Below are 11146 nucleotides of genomic sequence, written 5' to 3'. Positions count from 1 at the left end.
CTGACGTAAATACCAATATTGCTAACGGGCATCACCTTCGAACATTGTCGGTCTTTGTCTGGTGAACAGAATAGAAACTGGTTTACAACTCTATCTGGTACCGCAGTTTGTTGCCATATCAACTTCCCTCGTTTAAGCGCTTATGACGTCATCCTGCCTCGTCTTATGATATGGTAGCAGTGTTTGTCCGACGGACACTGTTCGACCGTGGACGCATCTGTACCACTATGTACCAACACGCACGCTGCACCTTCACTTTATATTGAAATTAAACTTATAATTTTATATTCCTTTGACTTTTAGTTGTTCCCAAATTGTTTACGAAGCTAAGGATCCCTTCAAGATAATACACGCAACTCACCTGGTCACTGTGTTGCACGTGGGCAGGGAAGACAGTGTCCAGGTACTTATTCTTTCAGCACCATTTAAAGTCCTTAATTACTCGCAAGCTTTTCTCATTTATGGCTGGCATAATATAATTTCATTCAAAAGGTTAATGGTAAGAAGAAAGACAGTGTTCAATTTATATTTTTTTCTTTTGAAATGACTTAGGACAGTGCTTTTCTTGATCAGCCAACAAGTATTAACTTCAATGAAACATTGAATAATATAAATACTTGTTCAAATTGGAATCTATACATTATTTACAAATGCCATTGTACCCATCCTATATCGAAATTTTAATGGTATATACATATACAACTAAACGAAAACAGGATCATTTGTTTCTAAAGAGGATATGCTATAATTCATGGAAAAAAAACCTGACGGGTAAAGTTTGATAAAATACAAATACTTCCATATCTAGTAGTAATATTTGACAGAACCTCTTACACAGGAGCCTTCCTCAAGAGCATCAACATAAACACCTTCCTCTTAACATCACTAGAGCAATTAGTACATACATAAAATACCTGAAAATATAACAAAGGGGAAACATTGTGTAAACACTACGTTCCTTCAGGAAAACAAACAGTACAATGGGCTATTCGGAGTCCATGACACATATTACATAAGCGTATATTGAGCTGTGCCGCCACTGCAGGCATGAGGCGCAGCTGGGAAAGAGGACCGATCTAGTCTTTATAAAGGCCATTGTTACTCTCCTGAAACAGATGCTCTTTCCTTCAGGAGCTCCATCTTGATATTGCAAATGCTAACTAGCATGTGAACAACTGCTCCCCTTTCATTAAAACATTCATTTCAAATAATGGTCAGCTAGGCCAGCCATATTTCCAGCATTTCAACATCAAAATCTATCAGCACATTAAGCACTGGGCTATCCAAATACATAATTCAAAGTATTTACTCACATATGTAGTCTTAATGCACACGGCACTAACACAGCTGTTGTAACAACCTGTCAAACCATACTTCAACAAATCTCAAAGTTCAACACACAAAGCAGTAGATGGTCTATCCATGACAGTAAACTAAAAAAAAAATAAATAAATAAATAAACAAAAAAAAAGTTAAATAAAATGTTTTGTACAAGTGATTATGGATTATATTTGCAAGTGGGGAATTACTCTATGTCCCTCTGAACACTTTGGCATTGAAATCAACAAATATGCACTAAATACACATGATCGCATATCCTGAACAGATTCACTGAATCCCTCCGGTCCACACCTTCCTTTCTACATGCCAGCATCCACCACACAAGTACTTCTAAGATGTCAAGCATAACACCACAAAGGTTTCAAACCTTGATTGGTATGCCATTACACACCACCAGCTCACCACCACCGTAAATAACTTGAAAATTACTCCGTACTGACCATTTCCTTGGAAGTCTTTCAATGTGAAAGGTTCCCTCTCTACATTCAGTATGAACTGATTAATACATGCTTAACATACTTGTAATCTAATCTTCTATACAAAGCAAACCTCAAAACTTTATCACTTGTTTTCATCTCTTAGAATTCAGTCTCTTCATGCAGGGAGGCTACCGACAAATGCCACAGCCTAATCTACCTACTTCAACATGCCTACCCTGCCCAGTGACAAAGAAATTTTAAATACTAAAATAGAAAATTCAAAAAGGGTACTGATACCATGTATAATAAACTTGACTTTGTCAATAATTACCAACTTATTTTTGGTAGACCTCTTTGTTACTCAGAAATATATATCTAACACAGGGACAAGAAGGTATGACATTCTACACCTCTACTTACTGGGAGTGCTGAACCTTCCCTTGACAAGCCTCTACATCCTTGAAGACATCAGGAGTTCACCTTCAGACAGCATTAGTTTGCATACTGAACTGCATGTGATTATGCCAGATGAAGATTAAATGAGTGGCAAAAGCTTAGTCCATACCCGAGATACATTCCACAACTACTGCTCACACAACACTCATCCCGCAGAGCACGGCCCAGGATGCCTAACAGTGCAGTGTGGTGATGCCTTAAAGCAATGTCTGGTGGGTAACTAGCAGGGCGGAGTGAGGTGCTCCAATGGAAAGAGCACTGTGTATAGATTCTTGATTCTTGCTAGTATATACTGAACTTGCCTCTCCCTCTTTTTTTTTTAGTTTTATTTTTTGCTTTTTTTGCCTTACTGTATTGGTTCCTATCCTGTCCACTTAAACAATGAAAGATTTTCATATAGTTAGTAACATTGAATCTATCACCAATTATAAAATAGAAAATCATTTTGATGTACAAAGGATCCCATTTCCTTTCCTTTGGCTGTGAAAGAGATCGAATAAATAAATAAAAGTAAGATATAAAACTTCATCATTCATTTAGATATTTTTTGTACACCTTTAATTCTTAGTTCCTGTAATCCACTTTATCCGAGGTAGGCCACCGTCAGTTGCGGTGAATCTGCAGCACACACTGGCCGGTGGCATCCTTCAGTCCCGAGATGGTCCACTTGGGGGCGGCTGTGTCATCAAACTCTCCATCCTCTTCTGGGGCAGAGTCTGTCACCTCACTCATGGGGGTGCTGCGGCCACTCTGGGAAACACCACAACACTCATTCAAGACTGTTGGCCTTTCTGTTTCTTGTCAATGTTATATACTATTGAGAAAACTAACCTGGTATAAGAAATGCATGAAAAAAAACCTAGTGAATTATTTTGACAGCATGGAAAAGTGTTAATCCTCTGGAGAGAGAGAGAGAGAGAGAGAGAGAGAGAGAGAGAGAGAGAGAGAGAGAGAGAGAGAGAGAGAGAGAGAGAGAGAGAGAGAGAGAGAGAGAGAGAGAGAGAGAGAGAGAGAGAGAGAGAGAGAGAGAGAGAGAGAGAGAGAGAGAGAGAGAGAGAGAGAGAGAATTTTCATCACTGGCTTCCACCAAGTTAGAGTTTCCTCAATAGTAGACACATTTCACTGTAATTATTTTAATTTACTAAAAAGCAGAAAGGCATCACTGCCTCAAAGCACTTTATAGCAACCACAGGCCATGAAAGGACCTACCTCTTCACAATTATTGGCATCATTGGCTGAAGTGTCAAAGGGTGGGCTTGGAGGGCCTATATCACAGTCTTCTGTCTCCCGTGTTATCAGCATTAACTCGGCATCGTTAAGCGGGAAGACACGTTGTTCATAAGGTGTCATGCCCTGGTATGAGAGAAACAGGTAACTTCAATGTGTTCCTTATGCTAATGAACACAAGTAATGAAAGATTTATGCACAATTTAATTAACATTTTTGGATTTAAACAATACTCAATGAAGCTAGAGCCATTCAGGTTATGGAAATTACGCATTTTTACAGCAGAAACATACCTCTGGCCTCTCAGGGGCACCCTCCTCCACACCAGCAGACACCTTGCTCTTGGTGGCACTGCTACTGCTGAAGGTGCGGTTCCGGCGCGCCCCGGACAGGAGCGACGAGAATGTGGCTATCGACGAGGGTGTGGATGAAGACAGGGAGGAGGATACTGAGGTGGATATCGACGAGGCAGCAGATATTGATGTAGAGGTGGGAAGATGTGTTAAAATGGAGTTGGAGGAGATCTGAGAATTATGAATGAGAAGCTGACTAGGTTGATGTTGCTGCTGTTGTTGTTGATGTTGTTGCTGTGAGGGTTGAGGAGATATGTTGGATAGCCCAGCCTGAGCGACCAGGGTGGTGAAGCTAGAGCTGGTGGCACCTGATGTACTACAACTGGAACTCTGAATACTGGCAACTGTTGGGAGGGAGGAGGACTGATTGGAATCCTCTGAAGGGGCCAAGGGTGTGGTTGGGGGGGTAGCTAAGGGGGAGATGGTGTCACTGGCAGGGTCTGGAGGACGTGGTGACAGGGGATGGTCTGTAACAGAAAGATTATACCTCATATTAGTAACTATTACCATAGATATCACATATGAATAATCAATATAATAGAAAATAGATAAGTGGATGCTAAATAGAAAATTTTGTCATATTAAACAAACATACACAAATACATTGATTTTTAATATTCATAAGCTTAGTAGAGTTCATCTTATACATATCTGAAGTGCACTTGGAGATTGGTCCCCATCTTGCCCAAGCAAAGAGCATTACTGAATGACAATATGCCATCTGTAACACACCCTACCCCTTCAGACCACAATGGAAGTCACCAATAGCACCTTCACCTTGGCCAAGAAGACTCCCTTACCTGGCGTGTTAGTTCCTGAGGAGTCTGTTCGTCGGGAGCGGGAAGACCTTGATGTCACCTGCATGTGGAGGTACTGGAGGAACTTCTTCCGTTCCAATTCTTCACTGCGGCTGTGACGGGCAGCCACTGCCTCTTCACTAACGTCTTCTTCCTGAGAGCAGAGTTCCACATGAAGACATCACATGCTGATGGTTGCTATCCTCATATTTTTCTCATAATACTGATAATTTTTGGTTAGCACTGAACTTCTTCCTTATATTCTTTAATCTTAAGTATCACTAGCTTGCTTGTTAACTGATATGGAGCTCACTTACTGATTCTACATGGCAATGATATTGTGCCATAGCATCAAGACTGTGAGTGTTGCAGTCTTGAAGCAAGCAAAACAAACCAAGAAATTGTGCAAAAAAAAATAATTCACAGATTATGTATTACAATCTTTTGTTACCAATGTCTGCATCAAGAGGAGCTATTACTAAAGGGTTAGAGAGTACAAGTGTTTGAGAAGCTGCCACTCACCTCCTCCTCCTGACTAGCACTTTTTGAACTATGAACATTGTTGGGGACGTAAGGGACTATCCTCCACTTGGAGTTGGGATTTCTTTGTATTCTAGTTTCTCCACACGCGTTGAGGCGGCCATGCTGTGTGGGATCACGATGTTGTCGATGTCGTAGGAATTTGAACTGATGGTCTGAAAATATTGAAAATTCATCAGTCATCTCTGAGGAAATATTGGAAGGTATGTCATAAAATATTGGTACATTCGAAGTGTGCATAATATCTTGCTGGAAATAACTTTTGGTGCACTCCCTCATAATGTTGCTGCTTTATTAATTATGACTTCAGGGCTCAGACATTCATCACATTTACTCTTAACACTTTATGCAGTTAATATTTTATGTCAGACAAATTCTTAACATCTATAAAACCTAATAGAAAATTCATGACACCTTAAGAGACACTGGAAAGATCAGCCCTTCCTGTCAAGTGTATTGTAACACTCATTATCATATTGGCCAATTCTGACTGGTGTTGGTGGAAGCATAACTATGCCTTGTGTGCAGCTGTTCTTTGTGCATGGATGCAGGGAAACTACAGTACATCTATTCTTCTTAGTCATTCATTTATTTCAAAATTATGTAAAATTCAGTATCTCCTTTGCCATACAGTTTCTAGCTCAGTTTGCTTGAGCAGTGTTTGCATTTCATTACATACTTCTGAAGACATGTTTGCATTGACAGTTTTGCTTTGCCTCAACTGTGTTCATTCTGTACATTAGCTCATATTTCTGCTGCATCCAGTTAGCTTTAATATCTCTATAATTATATTTTCATGCTCCCCGCCCTTTTTTTTTTTTTTGCAAAATACATAAAATCATTTATGAACATGATGGTGTACATTACTAAGTGACAGTTACACACAACTATCCTGAGTCAGCTTCTTGCATTGAATACAACACAGATTTCCTTTATAACACAAGTGTTCCATGACTAAAACAATACCTGATTATATATATAAATACCATGTCCTATATGAATTTGAGACATGGGGAAAACTATAAAAGTTGTTAAGCACCTGTTTATTTTTCTGGTTTGAGGTTGACTGTCTTTTAAGAGCAGAGCGGTCAATGGGTGCTGGGCTGGCGGTGGGGGAGGAGTGCAGGCTGCTGCCGTACACTGAGCTGGAGTCGTCATCCTCCTCAACCCGAACCTTCTTGGCCGGTACTGAGGAGAGAACACCGCTGCTGAGTGCTACCGGGGACCCTGCAGCAGGCAAAACTTCCAGAATCACATCAAAATTATCACAAGCTTCCCTGTAATAACTAGAATGATAATAAGCATAAGAAGCACATGTTGAGCTTACATTTAAGGCAGCATGCTGGACACAATGCTCACAAAGCCTCATTCCAACCTCTCAATGTGGCTATGGACACCACTTGTAATACTCAACAGACAAGGTTGTTCAAACCCAGCAAATAAAATTACATGTCATTCATAACCTTGCAAGAATTAAATGAATACAAGCTTTTAGGCAACAAATAACAAAGAACAAATAACAAAGAACAAAAGAGGCACTGTATTGTATAAACTGACTTGTAAAATGTCTTGCATAATTCTTAACGTAATATAAAAGTAAACATTTAGTCTTTGTGTGTGTGTTAGTGTGTGTGTGTGTGTGTGTGTGCGCGTGTGCATGTGCATGTGTGTGTGTGTGTGTGTGTGTGTGTGTGTGTGTGTGTGTGTGTGTGTGTGTGTGTGTGTGTGTGTGTGTGTGGACCTGGCTACCCGTCTCCTGGGGATGTCAGCCTGGCATTCAGGTGGATATGCAAATAAGGTAAAAGTAGAGCTGAATTCAAATGCTTGTGACACAGAACACCCATTACTTACATGTGGGCTCCTGGGATGAAGACTTTTTCCTTTTAGAGTCCCCATCTTTTGTTAGCTCTCCAGTAAACGGTGATCTCTTCAACTCTGCAAAAAATCACATATGTCAGAGGGAAACTACACACACACACACACACACACACACACACTTTTCCAAATAAAGCAACACATCACTGGAATGCATTACCAGACTAAGTGGTGCATGCAACCAATATACATAAATCTAAAGAGAAATATAATTTCATTCCAAAAACTGGCAAATAACAAGCTTTACTCAATGTTGTAAAAATACAAACAGGGAGAAAAAAAAAAAAAAAAATAAATAAATAAATAAATAAAAAAAAAAAAAAAAAGCACACACTGCATAGTGTAGTGTTTAGCACGCTCAGCTCACAACCAAGAAAGCCCAGGTTTGAATCCTGGGCAAATGGCAAATGGTAAATGGGTGAGCCTCTTAATGTGTAGACCCTGTTCACCTAGCAGCAAGTAGGTGCGGGATGTAACCCGAGGGATTGTGACCTCACTGTCCCAGTGTGTGGTGTGTAAGTGGTCTCATTCCTACCCAAAGATTGGTCACTATGAGCTCTGAGCTCTTTCCATAGGGTAATGGCTGGCTGGGTGACCAACAGACGACCGTAGGTGAATCTCACACACACACAAACACACACACACACACACACACACACACACACACACACACACACACCATGACAGGGAATCCATAATTAAAAAACATATTACTGCTGAATAAGAACAGGTACAGAGCATGAACAAGACAGATCCCAAAGTATTCCAGCACTATCTTACAATCTATAATGGGCATTCCTTGTACACCCATAATATCAAACTTATTTCTCTGCGTCTTCCTCCTGATCCTCCACAAGTAACTCAACCTGTATATAAAGAATCTGAGCATATCTACAGTACAAGTACCTCCCAATACAATTCATTAAACTATCTTACAGCTCTATAAAGGGTGTTCCTTATACATGTACACCAATAATATCTGCCTTATTGCTCTGTCTTTTCCTGACAGTAAGTAAGGAACTTGAACACATCTACACAAGCTTTCACAAAACAATTCATTCATAAGCAAAACTATGATGAAACCTGCTATCATTTCAACTTAGAAGATGAGAAGTAAATGTGTTTCTCCTGCACTTACTCAATGTTATTCTTCCCTTGCCATCCTTTTTATGTTTCTTGTGGTCTTTCTTCACCTCCTTATCTTTACTCTTCTTCTTCTTCTTCTCCACGTATAAGTTTTCCCTCACAGATTTCAGCTGAGGCGTCTTGGTGGTCAGTACTTGTCTCTGCCAGTCCATCGTCTTCAACATAACGTCAAACTTTTCTGAGAGGGACACGTCTGAAAGAGTTTGTCACGTTAGGCCATTATCTTTGTTTCATTAAGTTTTATTTCTCCCTCATTAACTCTTCACTGTTATACAAATTCTCCCATTATCATACACAACTTTTTAAATGTTGTGTATTAGTCTTAAGAAGTTCTGTAGCTTAGAAAAGAAAATGAACCACTTATTCTCCCTATTTGTGTACATAACAAAAGAAAATGAGAAAATAAGGGAAGTTGCAGGATCATCAATCCTACATGTGGCAATTCCTGAATGAAACATGCCTATATATTTCTACCTATCAATCCCCATCCATAAACTATCTAATTTGCTTTTAAAGCTTCCTTATGACTCAGCACTAAACCTGATTACTGACTTCACTGAATTCATCTACCACTCTATTTGAGAACCAATTTCTTCCTACCTCTTCCTTGAACCTAAATTTTTCAAGCTTGAACTTGTTAATGTGTGTGTGTGTATGTGTGTGTGTTCTGAATATTAATAAAAATGGACCACAGCAGTAAAAGACATTCACTGCTAAAGACATGCATTAATATCAGCAAATCACGGCTTCATTCACAGCTGCACCAAAGAACTGCAAGGCTCAGTGACATCAGCTAAATTACAGCAAGTTTGGGCTTAACTCTGGCGTGCTTCTCTTCCTGCAGTCTAAGCAAGTCTGCCCTGCCTTTTATCTTGGACTTTACTGATCCCCCTCTCTCTCTCTCTCTCTCTCTCTCTCTCTCTCTCATCTCTCTCTCTCATCTCTCTCTCCTCTCTCTCTCTCTCTCTCTCTCTCTCTCTCTCTCATTTAAACTTCAGATACATTTTAAAACTTTTCCCACAATCCAAGACCTGATCCTAAGGATTACTTGTGCCAATTTATTACAATATAAATAGGATGCATTGAAATATTAAAGTAGTGTGTGTGTGTGTGTGTGTGTGTGTGTGTGTGTGTGTGTGTGTGTGTGTGTGTGTGTGTGTGTGTGTGTGTGTGTGTGTGTGTGTGTGTGTGTGTGTGTGTAAAAAAATAATATTTTCATGAACAGTTTCTTTCCCCTCTTTTGTTTTACTTCCAGGCACATATCTGACTGAACTTTTCAAGACTCAAACTGTCTACATTCCTCTCTCTCTCTCTCTCTCTCTCTCTCTCTCTCTCTCTCTCTCTCTCTCTCTCTCTCTCTCTCTCTCTCTCTATCCTCTTGTGCTCGTTGTTTCCTGGTGTTGTGTGACATACTGAAAGACTGGCGTGCATACCTCTGCATAATTCACTAACTAGGATGACTGTGGCCTGACTCATGGAAGCAACAAATCACTATTGTTAGGGGCTCCACGCTGTCACCTGACCGAGGCTGGGAAAAATTCCCCTGACTCCTGGTGGGAAGGTGAGGCACGACAGGTGAGTACCATGAAGCCAGCTAAGCAGGTAAATGGTTCCCTGCCACACCAGCATGTACCTGTGTGGAGTGACTCATCACGTGACACCTGATTCACGCCTCACCTGCCGGCTGGGAGAGCACAGGGTGGTAAGTTGGGTCGACCCTCGCCGTGGCGCTCGCCTGGCCGGCTGCGGTGTAGGGGTCAGGGGGCGCGGCGGGGGGCGTCACCCCTTGTAAGCGCGTACACAGCACACAGGTGAGGGGCGGGACACACTTGCACTGCACGGCGGGGATCCTGCCGCTGCCGCCCCCCCGTCTGAATCCGGCACAGAGACCTGCTCCTGCCCTCACCAGACCGCCGCCGCTTCACCGCCCGTATGCCCTGTGTGCGTGCCGACGCGCTGCCCGCCTCGCACCCGCCCGCGCCCCCGCCCACCGCCCACGCCCACGGCTTCCTCCATCCGACTGTGGTAGCCATTGACGGCGGTGCGGTTGGTGGGGGCGGCCAGGCAGGTGAGGGCGGGGTCATGCAGGTCGAGGTGGGCGGGGATCACGCAGCGCCACGCCCCTCCACCGGCCAGCCTCCTCCACCTGCACCGCGCCCTTCGTGTTGCGTATGTGTCTGTGAAGAGTCCTTCCCTGTAGCCTCTGACACACACAGTTCTCTCTCTCTCTCTCTCTCTCTCCTCTCTCTCTCTCTCTCTCTCTCTAACTTGGCCCCACACTGACGACACTCCCATGCACACTATAATGAGGCAGAGCATTAGGCCAGCCTCTCCCCTCTCCCTCCTCTCCCCCGCCATGCATCTGCGTCGTAGGGAGAGGCGGGCGGAGGAATGGAGAGAAGGGGAGGAGAAGAGATGGGTTAGGGTAAAGGCGAAGGGGGAGAAATAATAAACGAAGGGTAGAAAGGATTGGGTGGTGAGGAGGGAGGAGAAGAGAAAAGGAGGGGAGAAAGTTAATGGAAAAAAAAAAGTAAGGAAAGAAGAGGGAAAGAGCAAAAGAAGTGTTAAAAAAAAAGAGGAAGAAAGGGGAAATGAAGAACAGGAGGAAAGGAGAAGGAAAGGACAGGGACGAAAAGGGTGATAGAAAGGGAAGCAAGAGGAGAAAGGAAGAGGAAGAAAAAGAAAAGGATGATCAATAATAAACGGGAGACACAGCAAGGGAGTAGAAAAGGAAGAAAGGACAGAAAAAAAAGAAACGAAAACAAATGAAAACAAAACAAAACAAAACAAAAGGGAAGGAGAGAGGAGAGGAGAGGGGCGGGGAGGGGTGGGATGGGAAGGGAAGGGAAGGGAAGGGAAGGAGAGGGAGGGGGAGACGAGAGGAGAGGGAGAGGAGAGGAGAGGAGAGGAGAGGAGAGGAGAGGAGAGGAGAGGAGGGGAGAAGGGCGGAGAGGAGAGGAGAGGAGAGGAGAGGAGAGGAGAGGAGAGGAGA

At 42.4% G+C, this 11146-nt stretch overlaps 1 protein-coding gene across 1 annotated transcript; it reads right to left on the bottom strand.

Annotated features, from left to right (window-relative positions):
- Positions 1-510: 510 nt before the first annotated feature.
- LOC135089970 (serine-rich adhesin for platelets-like) lies at positions 511-10512 on the bottom strand. Its single transcript, XM_063986159.1, has 12 exons — positions 10433-10512; positions 10130-10300; positions 9832-10025; positions 8147-8347; positions 6985-7068; positions 6173-6360; positions 5813-5888; positions 5116-5288; positions 4597-4747; positions 3737-4263; positions 3426-3569; positions 511-2966 (listed from the first exon to the last, which is right to left on the bottom strand). Exons 1-12 carry the CDS (start codon positions 10510-10512, stop codon positions 2820-2822), a joined length of 2136 nt encoding a protein of 711 aa, XP_063842229.1. The 3' UTR covers positions 511-2819.
- Positions 10513-11146: the final 634 nt, after the last annotated feature.

This window comes from Scylla paramamosain, chromosome 34, assembly GCF_035594125.1.
Source record: "Scylla paramamosain isolate STU-SP2022 chromosome 34, ASM3559412v1, whole genome shotgun sequence".
NCBI lineage: Eukaryota > Metazoa > Arthropoda > Malacostraca > Decapoda > Portunidae > Scylla > Scylla paramamosain.
The sequence above is the reverse complement of the archived record's forward strand: the minus strand, read 5'-3'. Positions and strand labels throughout refer to the sequence as shown.

Excerpts from the sequence above, each read along its gene's own strand:
- LOC135089970 (XM_063986159.1), bottom strand. The coding sequence starts at position 10,512 with ATGGCGGGGGAGAGGAGGGAGAGGGGAGAGGCTGGCCTAATGCTCTGC. Across the intron at positions 8,348-9,831 it reads TGTGCTCTCCCAGCCGGCAG|ACGTGTCCCTCTCAGAAAAG; the intron begins GTGAGGCGTGAA and ends AAACTCTTTCAG. Across the intron at positions 7,069-8,146 it reads CAAGGGAAGAATAACATTGA|AGTTGAAGAGATCACCGTTT; the intron begins GTAAGTGCAGGA and ends GATTTTTTGCAG.